The following is a 22,059-nucleotide window of genomic DNA, read 5'->3' as shown; positions in this document are numbered from 1 at the left end:
GATCTCCTGACCTCATGATCCGCCCGTCTCGGCCTCCCAAAGTGCTGGGATTACAGGCTTGAGCCACCGCGCCCGGCCCCTTCCTTCCTTTCTTCCCTCCCTCCCTGTCTTTCTTTCTTTCTCTCTCTCTCTCTTTCTTTCTTTCTCTCTCTCTCTCTTTCTTTCTTTTCCTTCCTTCCTTCCTTTCTTCTTCTTCTTTTCTTTTCTTGTCTTTCTTTCTCTTTCTTTCTTTTTCTTTCTTCTTTCTTTCTTTCTTTTTTTTTTTTTTGACAGAATCTTGCTCTGTACCCCAGGCTGGAGTGCAGTGGCGCGATCTCGGCTCACTCTAACCTCTGCCTCCCAGGTTCAAGCGATTCTCCTGCCTCAGCCTCCCGAGTAGCTGGGATTCCAGGCACCCACCACCACACCCAGCTCATTTTTGTATTTTAGTAGAGACAGGGTTTCACCATGTTGGCCAGGCTGGTCTCGAACTCCTGACCTCAAGTGATCCGCCCACCTCGGCCTCCCAAAGTGCTGGGATTACAGGTGTGAACCACCGCGCCCAGCCTGAGATTAAAGTTTTCATCCCAACTGGTTTAGATTTAGTTTGCAGAAGAGACCGTAAGTTTCTGGGATCTACCCAAAGGTAAGCAGGTGAGCTAGTAAGGGAGGCTGGAGGCAGAGACTGGAGCCAAGGAAAGATCTTACTGACCACTCCATCCATGACCCAGGCAGGCCTAAGGAGGTGAGAGGCCTAAGGAGGAGATCCCACCACATGGGATCATGTGGGCTGAGCTGTGTGCCTGCACACCATAGCACTCAGCTCATCTTGTTCTTTTTCCTGAGTCCCCGCTATGTGACCCTGAGCTAGTCCTGCCCTTCTCTGGGCTCCAGGGCCTCCATTTCTACAAAGGCCATGTTGTCCAGGCCCTTCAAAGGCAATGTTCAAACTGGGGGTGCATCTTTCAATGGGTCATGCAGCCATTTATTGATTAGGCCTTATTTTAATGGCATAGAACGGAAAATATCAGAGCCACGTTAAGTATTACTGCAAGTCACGTTAAGTATTACTGCAAGTCACGTTAAGTATTACTTTATGAAGCTTCTGTTTATGCAGACACAAGTCTGTGCAGATGTGTGTGCACAACACACACACAGTAAAAATTTTCTGTGTGTGTATTCTGGGTCATGATGCAAAATATATTATTCCTATGGGTCCAGTCAAAAAAGTTTGCAAGTTGCCAATCTTGAGGTTCTGGAAATTCTGCACATCCTGGACAAGCCAGGGCCTGCCAAGGTACAGACAGATGGTACTGGCCATAGGCTGACCCTGGGAACTTGAGAGGCGTTAGGGTATTTCTAGGACCCCTGGTCACCCCCTGAAGCTTTTTTACAACTCTCCAGCCACAGAACAGGGAGTGAGGTTGATGGGGAGGGGAGCCGGGCACGGCGGAGGCTGATGGTGATGCCAAAGCCTGGCAGAGGCATGACTTGAACAAGGTCATTCGTTGAGATGGTTGTGGGCTTGGAGGACTCCTGGCTCCCACCCCCTCCCCAGTCCGCCTGGCTCCCCACCTCAGTTGGGGTTCGGGTGTCTTCGCCAAAGCTGCCTGCTCCCCCTGAGGACTTTGGCCCCGTGATGTCACAGGCTGGTTGCCATGGGGACGTCAGGTAATGAACCAGCCCAGGGTGAAATCACAGGCTGTTCTTCGCCCAGCTGGGACTGGTGGCCACGTCACCACTGGCAACTGGAAAAACACAGAGTGTCATGTGGCATGGGGGCTGGGAGGCAGCCCGAGGGGACCGCTAGCACCTGCTCCTGTGGCTCCCTCTCCCAGAAGGACACCCCCTTTCTTTCAGTCCACATCCTACTCTCCTGACCTCAAGGTCAGAGTTCCCTTCTCAGACCTGCCCCCTCCCTCCCCCACCTCCTCTGTCCACAACAGTGACAGGCTTCTGGTTGCCATGGCAACCTGAAAAGGGCCATCTTGATCCTTCAAGGAGAGGGTGTCAACCAGATGCCTCCTCCATCGCTCTGTCTTCAACCAGAGCTTCTCCTCTGCATCTTGAGGGTGCTTCCTGCCTTCCTATGCCAGCTCCTCTTCAAACTGCTTTAGAGTCTAACCTCCCAGACAGTTCCTCCTGATGTCCAGCCTAAACCCCTCTTGTTGCAGTTCCCATACTCGTCTTCTCTGCTTGATCCTTGGGTGAGTCTGCAGCACAACCCCTCAGGCTCTTCTCATCTGCTTCAGGGTCTTCCAACTCCTTTAAGCCGTTCTTTGGGGCTCTGTGTCCCAGCCCATTAGTCACCATGGTTTCCATCTACCCCAAGAGTGTCTCCCAGGGCTCTGTACCCCAGAGGGCAGAGAGGGACCATGTTTGACTCTGCAGCAGCCCAGGGAGGGTAAACATCCTCTTGAAACCACACAGGAACTGAGCAGCAGCCTGGGGTCTAAGTGTCCCCTGATGCTCCTCCCCGGCCAGCCTCGGGCTTCTCCGCTCAGCTTCTCAGGGGACCTGCAGCCGATGCGGCCCCTCCAGCCAACCATTGCCCGGGTATGTACTGCCCAGCTGTGATGCGTCGGGCTTTGCCCTTGGCTCTGAAGAGAACATAAGTGGCCAAGGCATTCCTCTTACAGTCCCTGAGCTGGGTTTAAGTCCCAACTCTCACTTTCTGCTCAGGGGGTGGGCTTGCGACTTAGCCCCTGTGAGCCTTGGATTCTCATCTGTGAAATAATACCAGCCCGGAAAGGGCTGCAGCAAGGACGACGCACCTACCACAGCAAGCAGTCCGTAGACAGCAGCCGCTCCACCCCTCTCCCCTCAGTGTCTCTCTCTGGACAAGGGACACATCTTGGTCAGCCACTCCTCTGGTCCTGTCCCCAGGGCTGGAGCTGGCCCTGGAGGCTCCGCAGAGGGAAGCCCGTGAGGGTGAGTCCTTGGCCTCTCTGCCTGTTGAATCACTACCAGGGCAGCAGGTCACAGAGCTTGGCAGAGGCCAGGCCTTGAGTGGACTGAGTGTCCCCTTCCTCCCCAGGACGTTTACGGGTCACCTGAGCCGTGACAGTAGCTCATCCATGGGTTGGCTCAGCTCAGAGCTATCCAAAGGGGTCCCTTTCCCTCCCTGTGCAAGGATGGAGAGAGAAAATGGGCTCCTCCCCGGGACTTCCACACACTCCTGCTCCTCCCCACTTCCTTCCCCAGGCTCCCTCCCATCCTGTGACCCGGTCTCTGGGAACATCTTGCTCTAGCCTCACCTCCCCCAAGCAATCTGCCCAGATTGGCCTCTGCTGGATCAGGTGACTCCCTCACCTGTGGCCCTAATGGCCAAAGTCTGGCCTGCAGTGATTTGCCGCCACTGTTTACTGAGCAGGTGTGACAGTACTGTGTCAGGTACTGTCCTAGGCCTATTCACCCATGATCTCTCATTTAACCCACACAACAATCCTGCAAAGTAGGTATTATGCCCATTTTACAGATAGGAAAACAGAGGCTCAGAGAGGATAAATCACTTACGTGAAGTCACCCACTAATAAGCAGCAGAGATGAGGGTGGGTCACACTTCGGCCCGTGTGAAACTCCAAAGCTTGTGCCCCAACCACTAAACAGGGCTGATCTCCAGACAGGGTCCTCAGGTCATCCTTCCAAGGGTTCAGGCATCCTGCCTCCCCCATTAGGTTACTCCACGGGCAAAGCTGTACCTCTCTCATCAGCCTGTGAGCTCCTGAAGGGCAAGGTCCCACCTACCCTTTCCTCAGTCCCTGGTGTAGGACTGCTCAGGACTTGGAAACTATGGGTGGCTCTGGTGAGTCCCCTTAGAGCTTGTGCCTTCACCCAGGCATGACCAGATGTCTGATTTTCCAGAAGAAAATTCTCGGTCTCTCGTTTCTACTCTCACCCCTGACCCCACCGACCCCCAGGGCATTGGAGACCCCCAAGGTGGGGCCAGGAGGCTGATCAGTTGGCCTGGAGGAGAGGACTGGGGCATGAGTGGGCAGGCAGTGTGGTTATGGCACCAAGGGCATGAAGTAGGTACTGAGCCCCTGGAACTGGAGAGAAGCAGGGCAAATATTCCCCTCTGTTCCATACAGACTGCCACTGGTTGCAGAGCCCCAAACAAATAGGGACCATTCAAGTTTTCCAAGAGGTTGTTTTTCTAAGCACTGGCCATATACTGAGCACCTCTTTTTGTTTTTGAGACAGGGTCTTTGTTGCCCAGGCTAGAGTGCAGTGGAGCAATCACAGCTCACTGCAGCTTCGACCTTCAGGGTTCAAGCCATCCTCCTGCCTCAGCCTCCCAAATAGCTGGGACTACCAGCGCACACCAATACACATAGATAATTTTTTAAAAGTTTTTTTGTAGAGATGAGGTCTCACTATGTTGCTCACTGCAGCTTCGACCTCCTGGGTTCAAGCTATCCTCCTGCCTCAGCCTCCCAAATAGTTGGGACTACCAGCGCACACCAACACACCTAACTTTTTAAAAGTTTTTTTGTAGAGATGAGGTTTCACTATGTTGCACAGGCTGGTCTTGAACTCGTGGCCTCAAGTGATCCTCCCACCTCAGCCTCCCAGTGTTTAGATTATAAGCGTGAGCCACAGCACCTCTCTCTCTATAGGGACATAAGAAAGCAAAGGACAGGGTTTCCACACTCAGGCTCTGGGGTCGCACTGACGTGGATTCAAGTCCTGCCTCTCCATGCCCTGGCCATGTGACCTGAGGGAAGACCCTCCCGTTCTCTGAGCCCCATGTCCCTTGTCACAAGGTTGAATGAGAACTAACTAGGTCAGGAGAGCAAAGGCTCAGCCCGGCTCAGGATAAGCGCTCAACAAATGGTAGCTTAAAAATAGATAATGAACACAAAATAGCTCCTGGAAACAGCATTTGTTCCCTCAATCTGGTCCCAATCACTTTCTCAATGTCCTCAACACCTCAAGTGCCTGCCACCCACTGCCTTTCCCATGAGGCAGGATGTGGCTGAAAACCTCCGTAGGTTTCCCCTTTCAGCCATGAAGGCCTGCATTAGCTGTCTGCACAGACAGGTAATAAAAATTAAAGGCCGGGCACAGTGGCTCATACCTGTAATCCCAGCACTTCAGGAGGCTGAGGTAGGAGGATGGCTTGAGGGCAGGAGTTTGAGATAAGCCTGGGCAAGGCAACATAGTGAGAGCCTATCTCTATTATAATATATACAATATTAAAATTAAAAGCAAAAATGAGAGCGATAGCTAATATGTACGAGTGCTTACTATGTGTTGGGTACTGGTCTGAACGCCTTACATGAATTAAGCCATTTAGTCCGCCCAGCAACCCTATGACATCAATAATATTATAATTCCTATTTTAGAGATGGGAACACAGATACACACACAAGGTCAAGTCACTTGCTGAGGTCACAGAGCTAGTAAATGGTGGAGCCCTGCTTCTTATTCTGCACTCCTAGCCTCTCTACCAAGTATGCAGATGCTAACTGCTGCCAATGCTGGGATGGGGTGAATTTCCCAGGTGTGGCCTGACCTAGGTTTTGGGGTTTGGCTGGATGGCCCCAGCTGGGTGCAAGCTCTGGGCTCAGTATGGGCATCAGCCGGAGGCCTGCAATCCTTGGCCTTGGCCAAGGGTGGACGCACTCCCTTCACCCTTCCTTCTGCAGCAGTGCCTACCTGGCCTAGGAGGCACTTAGCACTCAGAGGCTACGATTAGCAATTGATTGCCAGTGCAGGGGCCAGGTGGGGGCACAGGAGCCCACAGGAGCCTGCAGCTCCAGGAGAGTAGACAGTTGCAGGCACCAGGGCCGAGGGCTGGCTGTGAGTGCAGAGACTGAGGCCCCAGCCTGTGGAGTCAGCATGCCATGGTTTAAATCTTGGCTTATCCTTTCCTAGCTGTGTGGCCCTGGACAAGTCTCTCCACTGCCGTCTGCCTCAGTTTTCCCACTCGTAAGACGAGGACTGTGTTCATATGTAACCCAAACTAGCTTTATCTGCCTAAAACTTTCAGACTAGTATGCGCTCGGAGAGCATCAGTGAGGAGGAGAGAACTGGGTGGGTCAGTGATGCAGCCACCCAGCGTCTCTGGGACCCTGGCTGGCCCCTGCCCACATGGCTCCCCATATTATTTTCACCTCAATTCAACTTTTTGGGTGCATGTTGAGACTGTCAAGGGCCCCATCTTCTCAGGAGGGGGACAAGGCTGGACTATACAACTAGATCTGGGGGGCACTGGGGAAGCCCAGGCTGCAGAAGGAAGAGTGGAGGGAGCGCATCTTGGCTGCTGTGGCCCCAAAGAGCCCTGGCAGAGGGGGCGGTGGAGGGACCCCCAGGTGTGGGGTCAGAGGACCTGGGCCCCAGCCTCTCAGGGTGACCTTAGCAGGCATCTCTTCCTCCTTAGCCTCTGTCCCATGCTCAGTGGGTCCTCAGCTCAAATGCCAGTCCACTGGGGCTGGGACCCCAAGGTGCCTGGCATGGGGTGGCCAAATGAAGGGGAAGGGACCTGGCCACTGAGGAAACACTCAGATCCCCTCCACCTGGAGCCAGAGACTGCCTAGAATCTTTGGGGTTTCTGGAGCCTGGTGCTCCTAAAGAATCCTTAGCACTCCTCACTCTTCAAACTCCCTTCCCCTCCCACTAGGTTGCAGGACTCATGGACCAGGTGCTGTGCTGGGTTGCTTCCTGCTGGATGCCCAGCATGCACACGGTGCCTGGCACATGGCAGCTATCATGTTAATATCAGCTTAATGCATAGATAAGTAAAGGAACCTCACACAGCCTAACCCTGTGCCTTCCCCTTCCCCAGCCGTGATTCCGCCCCTGATACCTCCCAGAGACATCCTGAGCCACTTACCTGAATGCCCACAGGAACTCCTGAGCAGAAGCCCTTAGGGTCCAGAGGATGGGGGGAAGGGCGTTATGCTGCCTGCTCAATACCCCCAGGACAAGGTCCCCTCTATTCTGGGTAAGCTACTAGGGTTGATGGGTGTGGTGGTGGTCAGTGGGTTTGGCCTCAGCCTGCAGACCCTGAACCAAGGCCAAAGCCACCCCCACTCCCAGCCACACCCCTCTGATCCCACTGTGGGGTGAACAGACCAAGGTGGGAGAAGGGCTCAGCCCAATCACTTGTCTAAAATGTTGCCCAGCGGCCTGTTGGAAAGCTGGTGGTGATGGGTGGGGGTGGAGGTAGGGGGCTCTAAAGACCAACCTGCCCATCCCCCAATCTCTGTGCAAGACTCTGTGTCCCCTACTCACCGATAGAAGAGGCCAGGGCCTGCCCTGGTCCCCCAGGCAAGGGCAGGTCCCTCCACCTCCCTGGGTACCACCTCAGGGAGAGCAGAGGGTGACAGGTCAGACACAAGAAAGACCCAGGCGGTAACTGGGAACATCAGCTGTGCTCTGGCTCTTCTGTCCCCTGACCAATGATGGGGGTGGGGAGGAGGATTAGGGATAAAGGTGGGGGCAGGGGAACCTTCTTTATAACCTGTTCCCCACCATTAACCCTTTCCTGACAACAGGGTTCAGGGGCTCTGCAGATGGGGGCACCCGGTAAGACGTGGGAAGGGGTTGTGCGGGTGAGCTGGCAAGGCCTGTGTCTTGGGGAAGGGTGGGACGGGGAAGGTCTGCTAGTTCTCCCCGTGCCCCGCAGTTCCTCCGGGAAGCCAGGATGAACCGGAGCCTCCCTCCCCTCCCAGGCACCCGGCAGGGGGTGTGTGGCTGTAGGGATGAGAGCGCGGCACTGGACCCTGCTTCGTGTCACCTGCGGGGCTGCAAACCGGGGCGGGGATGCAGTGAGCTCTGCACGTGCGCTCTTTGCGCTGCTCCCCGCCCCCTACCGTCCCCAGCCCTGTCCCCTTCAGGACGCCGCGTCCTCGGGGGTGCGGCCGGGCCGTGAAGGGCGGGTCATCAGCCCCACCCCCCAGGTCTCCCAGCGGCGAGGGGACTGCACGGGTCCCCGGCGCCCGATCCCCCCACCCCCGGCCGAGCCCCCTCACCTCGCGACACGCAGGAGCCCATCACGGGGCCGCGGGGCCGGGCCGCTGCGCCCGGGGTGCGTGGGGCCGCGGGGCGTTCATGTCTCCGCGGGCCCGGAGCTGAGCACTGCGCAGCCAGAGGACGCGCTGGGCGGGGGGCTCGGCCGCCCTCCGGCTCGGCCTCAGCTCCAGCCCGGTCGTCCCCGCTGCCGCCGCGCCCGGCTGCGCCTGGCGCCGGCCGCCTCCCGCGCGGCTGCCTCCCGCGCAGCGGCCGCCGCTGCAGGGGAGGGCGACACCGCGGGGGCGCGGCGGGCGGGGCCCGGGGGAGCGCAGCCCGGAGGCCTGGGCGCACCTGTGGCCGCGGCGCGCGGGAGTGCCGCCTCTGTCCCTTTGGGCCTCCCTCACCTCCCGGGATTGCCCGGGCTGAAGGTCAGGGATGGGGAAGGAGGGGGCGGGGAGACTCCTGGCATTTGGGGCACAAAGTAAACAACATGAATTTAACCACAACAGCGACGACTGGGCACGAGGGTTTGGGGGCGAGGAGGGGTGTGCACAAGAACAACAGTTCCGTTGGGCCCATTTTGCAGAGGATGAAAGTGAGGCTCACAGAAGTTAGAGGCCTTGCCTGAGAGCCCTAAGCTGTGAGTTCAGCGACTTTTGACTGTCAATGCCTCATTCAGAGCTATTGAAATTAACATACGCAAAATAATATATGCCCAGAGGTGGGGTAGAGAGAGTGGGGGTAGATAGTGCGCTGGCGGCCTGGCAGCTGGATGAAGGGTCTCCAGCGATGGTTGAAGAGGGGGCCAAGGCTGCCTCTCAGGGCTTGTCTAGGGCAAAGTAAACTGAGGCATGGGTTTTTTTTTTCCCAGCCCTGGACAGCCTCTGTAGTTATTCACACTCACACACACATACCTACACACACACTCTCCCATGTGTACATACCCTCATTCACACACTGATGGTCACACACACACATATATATGCACACTTGCATTCACACGCAGGCACGCACACTCACATACCTACACATGAATACACACAGTCTCCCATGTGTACATAACCACTCACACCACACAATGACAGTTATGCACTCACATTGAAGCACCTTGCATTTACACACACACACACATCCCAGCTCCTGAGGTGTGAACATCCTTTAGCAAAATTTCCCATGTACACAGCACTCAGTGTCAGCATCTGAGACCCTCACTCTCACACGGCATCTCACTCCTTCACGCCCACCTGTGCACCAGGCAGGGCAGGCACTCTTGTGTCTGTTTTCCAGTTGAGGCAGCCAGGTTCGCTGGTGGCGGCAGAGAAAGGTTTTAAAGAATGAATAAGGAGGGGCCAGGCGCCGTGGCTCACGCCTGTAATCCCAGCACTTTGGGAGGCCGAGGTGGGCAGATCACCTGAGGTCAGGAGTTTGAGACCAGCCTAGCTAACATGGTGAAACCCTGTCTCTACTAAAAATACAAAAACTAGCCAGGCATGGTGGTGGTGGGTGCCTGTAATCCCAGCTACTCAGGAGGCTGAGGCAGGAGAGTCGCTTGAACCCAGGAGGCGGAGGTTACAGTGAGCCAAGACCGTGTCACTGCACTGCAGCCTGGGCTATAAGACAGAAACTCTGTCTCAAAAAAAAAAAAAAAAAAAAAAAAAAAGCTGAATATGGTGTAATCCCAGGTGGAGAGCAGTTCTGTGCCTGACCCTGATATCAGCAGACCTGGGTGAATGAGGGCTTAGCTCACACAAGCTGTGTAACCTAAGGTAAGTTGCTTCGCCTCTCTGAATCTCAGTTTTTTCATCTGTTAACTTAGGGTAAAAATCTCACCTCATGGGATTGCTGTGAGAGCTAATGAAATTAATATATGCAAAATGACTGGCATGTAGTAGGTACTCAACTTAGGAGTAAAATTAAATAATAGTGATAGTGAACAAAAACAGGTATGATGTGTTATTACTCCACCACAGCTTCCCGACAACCACAGGGAAGCCTGAGAACTTCCATTCAACAGATACATATAAAGCATCTACTGTGTGCCAGTGTGAACAAGACAGATGTGCCAATCCTTGAGTCAGCACTGTATTCAGTCACAGTGGCTCAGAGCCTCCCTAACTGTACCCTCCAGGTCTGGCCTTGGAGGGCGTGGCTCAGAAGGGATGGCCCTCTATCACCTTGGATGCCCCAGTGCCAGGTGTGTGCCTGCCCTCGTGCAGAGAGGGAAAAGTGGATCTGCCTGTGCCAGGCTCTGGGGTCCCATCCTGTGTGACCTGGGCTTGGAAAGGCAGCGGTGTCCTTCTCTTCTTCCTGTCACAGAGTGACTGGATCTGGCTTGGAAGGAGGGCTCTGACTCACTATGACGCAGGATGCTCCGTCATGGCAGCTGATGCTCCCTGCTGGCAGCCTGACAGCTTTGGGGGTAGATGGGACGGGGAGAGGGACCCTTGAGAAGAGGACAGGGCAGCTCACAAGGGAGAGGATGTCTGGGCACCCCACTGTGCCCTGTTTAGCCTAAGCCAGGGACAGGAGGGAGGGCTAGGCAGTGGCCCCACCTGGAGTCCCTTGCTGACCCACTCAGAGATGTGGCTGGGCTGGAGATCTGGCTCTGCAGCCTCTGGTGTTCATGCTGGTCAGTTCCACACTGACTCAAGCCTCTCCTTGTACACATTGGCACTCAGAGAGGGGCAGGGGCTTGCCCAAGGTCACACAGCAAATCAGCGGTAGAGTGGGGACTAGAACCCAGGTCTCCTGCCTGTCAGCCCAGCCCTGGCACCAGCCTGAGACCAGGTCACGCAGGAGCAGTGGCTCTCCTTGCATGCTCACATTCACCTTGGAATTCTGCTGAAGCAGATGATGTCCAGACAGCTCCAAGCTGTGTGGTTGTCCTCCCTGGGGCCACACTGTCCTTTCCCAGTTCACCGCACAGCCCATCTGCCCTGTGACCTTCCACTTTCCGCCCCCAGGGCCCTCTTTGCCATGCCCGCTGCTGGGGCAAGGGGGGAGGAGAGAGTGTCCATGCTGTGCCCTTCACACCTGGCAGGCCATTCTCCTGTCATGATTTTGGGGATCCAGGCAGAACCCCCACTCCTGTGGCCTTGCTCTGAGCATGCCCCAGCCCTGAGTGCCCGGCCCTGGTTGGCTGGGCGCTGCAGTGTGGAGAGGAGCTGCTGCAGGGTTTGATCAGAGAAAGATTAATCAAGGCCAACCGTTACAGTGATGAATCAGACCAGGCCCTGCCCTGGCAGCCCTGGGGGTGGGGTGGGGACGCTGCAGGACCCACGTGCATAAATAGCACAGGGTCAGGGTGGACAGTGCTGCATCTCCATGCCAGCCAAGTGTGTGACAGGAGAGTCACTTCTGCCAAGGGCTATGGGGATGGCTTTCAGGCGATCATGACCCTAGAAGCAGATTTTGAAGGTCAGGTGGGCTGTTGGTGGTAGAAGACTCTGTGTGCACAAAGGTTTGGAGGCAGGGGGCCACAGCAGACTGGCATATATGACATCCAGGAGCCAGTGGGAGAGGGTGGGGCTGGACCCCTTCCCCAGGCCCCAAACATCGCAAGAAGGGCCGAGGTTAAAAAGCAGAAAGAGAACAGCATCGGAAGCCAGTCAGATCTGGGTTTGAATTCTGTGCCAAAACCAACATGCAGTAGATTGATGCTCAGTAAGTATTTGCTGAATGAATGCAAGAAAGTGAGACTCTTCCAAGGTCCCACATCTAGAACGTGGGACTGATTCAACTTTCCATTCATCCAGCAATTGCTCACTGAGCACCTCCTGTGTGACAAGTGCAGTCTGTGCCGAGATTACAGCATGAATGAGACGGACAAGGGCCCTGCTCATTGGAGCTTATGGTTCTGATGTGGGAGGCAGGTGTTAATCCAATAATGACCCAGATACATTTACAATCACGGCCCTGGAAGCGCTCAGAAAGGAGCCCTTGAGAGTGGAGAAGAGGACTTCATCTGGTCCTAGGCATGAAGGGCACATCCAGAGAAATGACAGTGACAGAGCCCACAGCTGATGGATGGGTGGGACTCAGCTAGGCAGAGAGAGGGAAGGGCCTCCAAGGCAGAGGGGCTGGGCAGAGAGGCTAGGCCACGGTCACCGCCTGGAGGTGGGAGGGAGGGACCAGGTCCCAGGAGGAGGATAGAGATGGCAGTTCCTGCAGGGCCTCGCAGTGGAATCCAGTCTTTGTCCAAAGCACATCTCTTGTTTCCTCATCTGTGAACCAAATCCCGCTCCATTCATTCTCGGTGAGATGGAGGCGCAAATGAGTTTCCAGGAGAATTATCTGCTTTCTCTGGAGGTTTGGCCCTGCCTGGGGGTTCCAGGGACCAGGACTTGGGGCCTTTTGGTGGAGGATGAGAAAGAAGGCCACAGGCTGACCTCAGAATGGGCCCACTTTCAGCTCCAGGCTCGGGCCCAGAGGCTGCTGATTGCAGTTGGGTGTTAGGTCATCTCTCTGCCTCACCCCCAGGCAACCAGCTGGACTGGGGAGAGAGAGAGAAGGGTAAGTTCTCAGTCTGATGGGGGAGACAGAGCCCTCAGGGAACTCCAAGTCTAACAGAGGAGACACGGCCACTGTGCCGGGCACGAGGACACTGGGATGAGACCAGCCCGCTCCCTGGGAGCTTCCAGCCTGGTGGGAAAAGAGGTGTCCCGGGCTGGGCACGGTGGCTCACGCCTGTAATCCCAGAACTTTAGGAGGTCGAGGTGGGAGGATCACCTGAGGTCAGGAGTTCGAGACCAGCCTGGCCAACATGGCAAAACTCAGTCTCCACTAAAGATACAAAAAAATTAGCCAATGTGGGGGCACGTGCCTGTAATCCCAGCTACTCTGGGGACTGAGGCAAGAGAATCACTTGAACCCAGGAGGTGGAAGTTGCAGTGAGCCAAGATCACGCAACTGCACTCCAGCCTGGATGACAGAGCGCGACTCTACCTCAAAAAAAAAAAAAAAAAAAAAAAAACGCGCCCTGAGTTCATCTCTAAGATGCCCGGCCCTGTCCTGGCCCATGGTGGCTGCTCTGTGATAGGGTCCCTTCCTCAAGGTTCAGAGGGCTGGTACCCCAATTCCTAGATCTCAGGATCTCTGCAGGTGGGAAGGAAGGCCCCCTGCTAGAACCGTTGCTTTTCCAGAGCTATGAATGTGAGGCAGCCGCTGGCCATCAGGGGGCAGCCTGGGACAGCATCATTCTCTGTTGCCTTCCTTTCCTTCTTCCTGCGGTCAGCTGACCCAGAAAGTACCCCGCTGGTAACTCAGCCCGTCATGGCTCCAGGTGGTGCATGCTGCACCCTGCACAGAGGTGCCTGGCTGAGCGGGAGGGGACCAAAACCTGCCCATGCTCTGGTCCCAAAGCCCTGAGCTCTACCATTGTGTAGAGCTCTGTCTGCCCCAGGACAGGGCGGGTTTTTTCCTAGCACAAAGGTGTCACCTCCGCTAAGCTGTGCACTCACAGGGTGCATCTACCCAGAGGGAAGACCTTTTACAAACCTGCACAAAGTCTCTGTATAGCCTAGCCAGGCTCCTGAAGTCAGACGACATGTGGTCCTGACCCCCATTGTACAGATGCAGAGACTGAGCCCCAGGAAAGGAACCAAGGCCAGTTAGGAGCACAGCTGGGACTGGAACCCCACAGCCAGCAGGACCTCCTGCTCCCGTCTGGAGGGGTCAGGTGCTAGGTGTCACTTCTTGTGTCCTGGCCCTACCTGGGGGTTCCCCGGGGCTGGGGCTTGGGGCCTTTCTGGGGAGCCTGAGAAAGTCACAGGCCATTCTTGGAATATACCCACTCTCACTTCCAGGCTCTGACTGGAGTTGGATGTCAGGTCAAAGCGCTTCCCAGGCAACCAGCTGGACTAGGTGGGATAGGGAGAGACAGAAAAGTTAAGCCGCTAGTCTGATGGGGGAGACAGAGCCCTTAGGGAATTCCAAGTCTGATGCAGGAGACACAGCCATACTGCCAGGCCCTGTCCTGAGCATTGGGAACATGGATGAATCCAGTCCCTGTGCTGGGAAATCTCCTAGCCTGGTGAGTAAACAGGTGTCCCCAGCTCCTCCAGAGACATTTCATGGCCATTACGAGGGCCCAGCCCCAGTGTGGCGAGAGCCCTGCTGACCAGGTCAAGCCATTGGTGGCAGCTTGAGGGGCAGTTTCAGGTGTCTGGGTTATTAACAGTACCAATAGTTGACCGGGCGAGGTGGCTCACACCTGTAATCCCAGCACTTTGGGAGGCCGAGGCGGGAGGATCACCTGAGGTTGGGAGTTCAAGACCAGCCTGACCAACATGGAGAAACACCATCTCTACTAAAATACAAAATTAGCTGGGCGTGGTGGCGCATGCCTGTAATCCCAGCTACTCGGGAGGCTGAGTCAGGAGAATCGCTTGAACCCGGGAGGCGGAGGTTGCAGTGAGCCAAGATCGCGCCACTGCACTCCAGCCTGGACGGCAAGAGCGAAACTCTGTCTCAAAAAACAACAACAACAACAACAAAAAAAAAAAACAAAAGAGTACCGATAATCATCATGGCAGCTGAGGCCTTTCTGTGTGTTGGGAGCTTTCTGGAGACACCCTCCCTCCTGTCCTGTTTTACCCTCCCAGTAACCCTAGGAGGGGGAGAAGGTGGTCCAAGCCATCACCATGCTGGGGCAGCCCTTAGACTCTCGGCATTCCCCTCTGTCTTGACCCTGGGGCGATTCTGAGCCTGGTAACCCCTGGGGCCTGAGGGTTGCCCCCCATTCCTGCTTTTGGACATGTGCACAAGCTGCACACCCTGTCACGATCAATCCATACCTCACACATCCTTCGAGTCCCACAGAGGTCTTGCCTGTTTCACTCTCCGTTCACACCTTTATTCATCAAATATTGATTGAAGCAGCACCTACAATGGGTTACAGCTGACAGTGAATAGCCATACTCGGACTCCAAGGCAGAGGGAACAGCTCAGGCCACATCCATGGTCTGGAGGTGGTCCAGCTGTTCTGGAGATAAGAGCAGGGGCCAGCAAACTATGGCCCATGGGCCAAATACGGCCAACAGTCTGTTTTTGTAAGCAAGGTTTTGTTTTATTTTATGTTATTTATTTATTTATCTGAGACAGAGTCTCAGTTTGTCACCCAGGCTGGAGTGCAGTGGTATGATCTCGGCTCACTGCAACCCCTGCCTGCCTCGTTCAAGCAATTCTCTTGCCTCAGCCTCCTGAGTAACTGAGACTACGGGTGTGTGCCACCAATCCTGGCTAATTTTTGTATTTTTAGTAGAGATGGAGGTTTCGCCATGTTGGCCAGGCTGGTGTTGGAACTCCTTACCTCAGGTGATCCGTCCACCTCAGCCTCCCAAAGTGCTGGGATTTTAGGCATGAGCCACCACACCCGGCCTAAACAAAGTTTTATTGAAACATATCTACACTCATTTGTTTACCTATTGTCTCTGGCTGCCTCACCCTCCCCTGGCAGAGTGGTGTAGACAGAGATGGCAGGGCCCTCAAAGCTGAAATAGGCTGGACGTGGTGGCTCATGCCTATAATTTCAGCACTTTGGGAGGTCAAAATGGGAGGATCACTTGAGCCCAGGAGTTCGAGACCAACCTGGGCAGTATAGTCAGTACTTGTCTCTACAAAAAAAAAAGTTTTAAATTAGCCACACATGGTGGCATGCCTCTGTAGTCCAATACTCTGGAGGCAGAAGTGGGAGTGTTACTAGAACCCAGAAGGTTGAGGCTACAGTGAACTATGATGCTTAGAGTGTGGCAGAGGAGACAACATTAACAAGTCCCTGGAATAAATAAGTTGACAAATCCAAAGTGCCAGGAGGGGTACAACAGGGGACAGGAACTGACGCTCAGGGTCATACTGCTTGACCATATATTTTCACCTTTGATCCCCGACCAGGTCAGCCAGGGCAGGGTTGGGTAGCAGACAGCGTGCTGGCCCCTCTGAAAGCAAAGCCTTGGAAGGGGGCCTCCTCCTGGGTCATTGTTTATGCCAGGCAGGGTGAGGGTCCCGCCCAAATCTGCAGTAGGGGCCAGTGTTCTCATCACCACCTCACCTGGCCTCACCTGGCCTCACCTGGCCTCACCTGGCCTCACCTGGCCTCACCTGGCCTTGTGGCACTTCGCTGTCAGTCATCCCATGGGAGGAAGGCAGGAGCAGGAAGTACAACGGGACAATAGAGGCTCCTTATGTTTTTGTTTAGTTTTGTTTTGTTTTGTTTGAGATGGAGTCTAGCTCTGTCGCTCAGGCTGGAGTGCAGTGGTGTGATCTCGGCTCACTGCAAGCTCCGCCTCCTGGGCTCACACCATTCTCCTGCTTCAGCCTCCCGAGTAGCTGGGACTACAGGTGCCCGCCACTACGCCCGGCTAATTTTTTTTGGATTTTTAGTACAGACAGGGTTTCACCGTGTTAGCCAGGATAGTCTCAATCTCCTGACCTCGTGATCCGCCTGCCTCAGCCTCTCAAAGCGCTGGGATTACAGGCGTGAGCTACCATGCCCAGCCGAGGCTCCTTGTGTTTGATGACTTGGTCAAGGCCTTGCTCCTTGTCTCTGCAGGCAGAGATCTTGATGTCGTGGGAAAGCCCTGGATGGCATTTAGGACACCAGGGTTCTAGCCCAGGACTCATTTGGGCAAGTCTGTTCCCCTCTGAGCCTCAGTGTGTTCATCTGTACCCTAGAGGGCTGGATGAATGGACCTGTAAGCTCTTTTCTGCAGCTGCCAGCAGCACGCTGGGGCTCGTCCCATCACTCTCCAGGCCTTGGTTCGTCTCTGTAAAATGGGGAGATGAATACTCGGTCCTCCCACACTTCTGGGGCGGGTCCCAGGCCAGAGAGATCACAGATGGGAAAGTGCTTTGAGCTCAGTGGGAGAAAGGAGCTCTATAAACCCAGGGGTTTATTAGATGATGCGGGATCAAGCAGGGCTGACGGCCTGGAGGCCTTGGGGCAGTGTCTGGTCTGACCAGCAGAGGGCACTCTGGGGAAGCTGGGGCTGGATCTAGGACTGGAATCCGCTTTGTTCCTCTGAGAACACATGCTGAGGCCCTACTGTGTGCCACGTCTGCTGTGCTGGGCATGGGGACGTGACCATGAATGAATGGGACCCAAGGGGGTGGGGTGGGGTCATGGAGCAACTAGGCCGAATGCAGAGTGAGATGGGAGCTATGGTGGGGGCTAGGCAGGGATGGTGCCCAGGGCATCTCTGCCACCATAGCTGCCATCTCTCCTTAGTTGGGAGAGCCCAGGTCGGAGGTCTAGGCTGGAGAACCAGAGGGGAAACCTGGAGAAGCAAGTGTGTGGGCTCTGGGGCCAGGCTGCCTGGGTTTGAATAGAGCTCTGCCACCTATGGTCAGTTTTGTCCCCTCTCTGGGCCTCAGCTTTCTCACCTGCAAAGCAAGGATAAGAAGAATACTCACCTCCCAGAGCTGCTGTAAGGAATGAGCAGCTAATTTTGGGTAACGCCTTTTAGAACAGAGCGTGGCCCATGCAAACGCCTGAAATGGCATTGTTATAACCTGGTGTCAGTGGTTTGGATGTTGCCACCAGGGGCTTATGTCCACACTGGGAAAGGCGGATGAGGACAAAGCTGAGGATGGAGCTGCCTGGAGAAGAAAGAGCGAGAGGCGCAGGCTGGGAGATTTGGGGAAGGAAACACGACTTCGGGGGGAGGGTGCAATGAGGGGAGAGAGGGAGTTTGAAGGAGAAGAGGGTAGCCAAGCACCCAGTGCAACGCCAAAATAAGCCCTCCTGCTGAGACACCCCCTGCCAGCCCCTTCTCAGCTGTCACTGGGTGCATCACTGGGCCTCTCTGAACCTCAGTCTCCTCCTCTGTAAAACAGGAAAATAGCACCCATGTCACTGGGCTTCAAATGTTCCCTAAGATGACATGGCCCTGGGGGGACTCTAAATGCCCCCCTCCCACATAATCTTCTGTTGGAACCCCCTTGGCCTCAGGAGGGGCTGGGGCTGGCTCTGCCTCCACAACCATCCAGGCCTTTTGTTTAGAGAACCAGTCTAAGAGGAAAACCCCAAAAACAAACACAGCCCAGCTGGTCTCCCCTGCCCAGCCCTGCCCAGCCCTGCCCAGCCCATTCCTGCCTTCCCAATCCGAAAAACGGGTGGGAAAGTGGGGGAGAAACTCACATTGTGGGAAAGTGTTTTTCCCAGCAGAGGTGTGGAGGGGACACAAGGCCAGGTCAGGGTGGTGCCAGCTGAGGGGTGAGCCCCAGGGCTCACCTGCCTGCAAGATGTTCCTTCCTGGGGAAAAACAGTGGGCAGAAGCCCCGCAGCAAACTCACTGAATGTGCAAATTCTACAGTCCTGCCACCCCTACTGCTCACCACCAGGTCCTGGTTCCTTGAGTTGGTAGGAACTCTGAGCTCCCTGCTGGGGTAGGGGATAAGGGACTGATGTAGGAGCTCCCCAAATGGGACTTTTTTCCCTTCTTGTAAAAAGATTCCGGCCAGGAGTGGTGGCTGATGCCTGTAATCCCAGCACTTTGAGAGGCTGAGGCAGGCAGACCACTTGAGCCTAGGAGTTCGAGACCAGCCTGGCCAACATAGTAAAACTCCATCTCTACAAAAATACAAAAATTAGCCGGGCCTGATGGCGCACACCTATAGTCCCAGCTACTCAGGAGGCTGAGGCGGAAGAATCTCTTGAACCCAGGAGGCAGAGGTTGCAGTAAGCCGAGATCACACCACTGCACTCCAGCCTGGGCAACAGAGCAAGACTCTGTCTCAAAAAAAAACAAAAATTCTTCCCCAACGTCCCACTTTTTTAAAACACAGGTCTTGCTTTGTCTCCCAGTCTAGAGTGCAGTGGCACAATCACAGCTCACTGCAGGCGCGAACTCCTGGCCCCAGCAATCCTCCTGCCTCAGCCTCCCAAGTAGCTGGGACTACAGGCACCGCCGCCACACCTGGCTCCCTGAACTGGGCTTTAAAACCTGCTGGGAAAGACAGAAGCCAGGTGGGGAAGGGTGAGAGGAAACAGGCTCCAGGACACGTTTTATCAGGAAGTGGGAACTTCCACAGACTTAGAGGCCAAAGAGGAGGCAACAGTGGAAATTAAAAAGCCAGACGTGTAGGAGAGAAAGGGCTGGGTGGGAGACACAGAAGGCGGGTGAAACAATTAAAAATAAACATTCATGGCCATGCACGGTGGCTCACGCCTGTAATCCCAGCACTTTGGGAGGCCGAGGAGGGTGATCACCTGAGGTCAGGAGTTCGAGACCAGCCTGGCCAATGTGGCGAAACCCCATCTCTACTAAGAATACAATAATTAGGCTGCACACGGTGGCTCATGTTTATAATCCCAGCCCTCTGGGAGACTAAGGCAGGTGGATCATCTGAGGTTGGGAGTTTGAGACCAGCCTGACAAACATGGAGAAACCTCGTCTCTACTAAAAATACAACATTAGCTGGGCATGGTGGTACATGCCTGTAGTCTCAGCTACTCGGGAGGCTGAGGCAGGAGAATCGCTTGAACCCAGGAGGCAGAGGTGGTGGGCCGAGATCGCGCCATGCCACTCCAGCCTGGGCAACAAGAGCGAAACTCCATCTGAAAAAAAAAAAAAAAAAAAGTAGCCAGCCGTGGTGTCGGGCGCCTGTAGTCCCAGCTACTCGGGAGGCTGAGGCAGAAGAATGGCATGAACCTGGGAGGCGGAGCTTGCAGTGAGCCGAGATCACCGCCACTGCGCTCCAGCCTGGGTGACAGAGCGAGACTCCGTCTCAAAAAAAAAAAAAAAGAAAAGAAAAGAAAAAAATAAATAAACATTCATATGATTCTGTACCTCTTGGGTGAGGCTCTTCATGTACATTATCCCTTTTCGTCCTCACGACCAGCTGAGGAAGTGGGATTATTTAGAGGATGGTTGTGCAGATAAGTAAACGGAGGCTCTGAGAGGCAAGTGCTAGGATTCCAAATTCCATCACCTGAGAGGGCATCCAGAGCGCAGCTCTCCGTATCTCAAGGTGGAGATAGGAGGGGAGGAGGAGAGCGTGGGTCAGCTGGGCTGGAGCAGGTCCCTCTGTGGACCCCGGGGTTCAGGGTTGGATTTCTGCTGACACTTCTCAGGGCTAGGCAGTGGCAAGGTCAAGCTTTCTGATCCTGGAGGGCTGGGGGTGGTGGGCTTCAAGCGTGTTTGCCAGGCCTTGGACTGAGGAGGGGAGAGATGTGGCTCTGGGGACAGTAGTCACTTCCTCTTTCCTTTAAGGGAGCCTCCCAGGCCCTGCCAAGGAAGGACTCCTCCTCCCCATCTCCCTGGTTCTCACCAGAAACCTCAGCAGTGCTCTGAGGAAGTCCCGCGTTGGGGACCCACTTTTCTGGGGACACACCATGGCACTGTCAGGTGGAGGGTCTGGGCTGTGCCTTTGTTTGTTTGTTTGTTTGTTTTTTTCTGAGACAGAGTCTCGCTCTGTCGCCCAGGCTGGAGTGCAGTGGCGCAATCTCGGCTCACTGTAACCTCTGCCTCCCAGGTTCAAGCAATTCTGCCTCAACCTCCCAAGTAGCTGGGACTACAGGAGTGCACTACCATGCCTGGCTAATATCTGTATTTTTAGTAGAGATGGGGTTTCACCATGTTGGTCAGGCTGATCTCGAACTCCTGACCTCAGGTGATCCACCAGCCTCGGCCTCCCAAAGTGCTGGGATTACAGGCATGAGCCACCAAGCCCAGTCACTTTTTTTTTTTTTTTCTTTAAATAGAGACAGGGTCTCACTATATTGCCCAGGCTTGGTCACAAACTACTGGACTCCAGCCATTCTCCCACCTCAGCCTCCCAAAGTGTGCTGGAATTACAGGTGCGAGCCGCCATGCCTGCTTGCCTTTTTTTTTTTTTGGCTTGGCTTCAGCTCACCGCAGCCTTAACCTCCCAGGCTCAAGCTAGCCTCCTACCTCAGCCTCCTGAGTAGTAATGCCACCAGGCCCGGCTAATTTTTTAAATTTTTTGTAGAGATGGAGCTCGCTATGTTGCCCAGGCTGGTCTTGAACTCCTGAGCTCAAGCGGTCCTCCCACCTTAACTTCCCAAAGTACTAGGATTACAAGCCTAGGCCGTTGTGCCGGCGCCTTGTTCTTTTTTTTTTTTTTTTTTCCTTTAGCAACAAGAATCTGTTTTATTTTTTCCAAATACAAACACAGAAGTTTGCATGTTCTGTAAATATTGCTTCAAAGCAACATTTCTATTTAGGGTGCCTTCTGTTCCAATAGCACGTGGACATAGAAATGTATCCACCGTGCAATGTTGGCTCACCCAGGACCCACACTGCATACACTTACTGCTTAAAGAAACAAAATGCGAGGCTGGGCACGGTGGCTCACGCCTGTAATCCCAGCACTTTGGGAGGCGGAGGTGGGTGGGTCAGGAGTTCAAGACCAGCCTGGCCAACATGGTAAAACTCCATCTCTACTAAAAATACAAAATTAGCCAGGCATGGTGGTGCATGCCTATAAGTAATCCCAGCTACTCAGGAGGCTGAGGCAGGAGAATCGCTTGAAACCGGGAGGCGGAGGTTGTAGTGAGGCAAGATCACACCACTGCACTCCAACCTGGACAAAAAGAGTGAAACTCCATCTCAAAAAACAAAAAACAAAAAAGAAAGAAAGAAACAAAATGGGCCAGGCACAGTGGCTCACGCCTGTAATCCCAGCACGTTGGGAAACTGAGGTAGGTGTATCACCTGAGGCCAGGAGTTCGAGACCAGCCTAGCCAACATAGTGAAACCCTGTCTCTATGAAAAATACAAAAACAAAAAAACAAAAAAACTAGCCGGCTTGGTGTCCGGTGCCTGTAATCCCAGCTACTTGGGAGGCTGAGGCAGGAGAATCGCTTGAACTTTGGGAGGTGGAGGCTGCAGTGAGCCAAGATCGTGCCATTGCACTCCAGCCTGGGCAACAAGAATGAGACTCCATCTCAAAAGGAAAAGAAAGAAAGAAACAAAATGATCAGTCAAACCAGAACTGTTTTTGTCAAGGTAGTTTTTTATAGGTGGATAGTTTTCTTGAAAGACAAAACAGGTTGTGCACATATTTCTAAATGGTAACAATAATATTTGCAAATAACAGTTTTCTAGTGCTCCAACTTGGGATTAATTCAACTTGACCCAGGACTTGGGAATGGAGCCCATC

The 22,059-nt window shown here is 54.4% G+C and overlaps 1 protein-coding gene across 2 annotated transcripts in view; it reads right to left on the bottom strand.

Annotated features, from left to right (window-relative positions):
- Nucleotides 1-8,182, bottom strand: part of FAM131C (family with sequence similarity 131 member C) — an 18,192-nt gene extending 10,010 nt beyond the window's left edge. The window contains exon 1 of one of the 2 annotated variants that reach the window (XM_017865292.1): nucleotides 7,959-8,182. In XM_017865292.1, the coding sequence (XP_017720781.1) occupies nucleotides 7,959-7,980 (22 nt within the window). In that variant the 5' untranslated portion in view covers nucleotides 7,981-8,182. Of the gene's footprint in view, nucleotides 1-1,554; nucleotides 1,654-7,958 lie in introns of those variants that run through there. The other variant, XM_017865293.1, reaches the window with a different exon arrangement.
- Between the last annotated feature and the right edge of the window lie 13,877 nt (nucleotides 8,183-22,059).

Source organism: Rhinopithecus bieti, unplaced genomic scaffold (genome assembly GCF_001698545.2).
Source record: "Rhinopithecus bieti isolate Rb0 unplaced genomic scaffold, ASM169854v2 scaffold_81031, whole genome shotgun sequence".
Lineage (NCBI taxonomy): Eukaryota > Metazoa > Chordata > Mammalia > Primates > Cercopithecidae > Rhinopithecus > Rhinopithecus bieti.
Note: the sequence above shows the minus strand (reverse complement) of the source record. Positions and strands in the feature narration are given on the sequence as shown.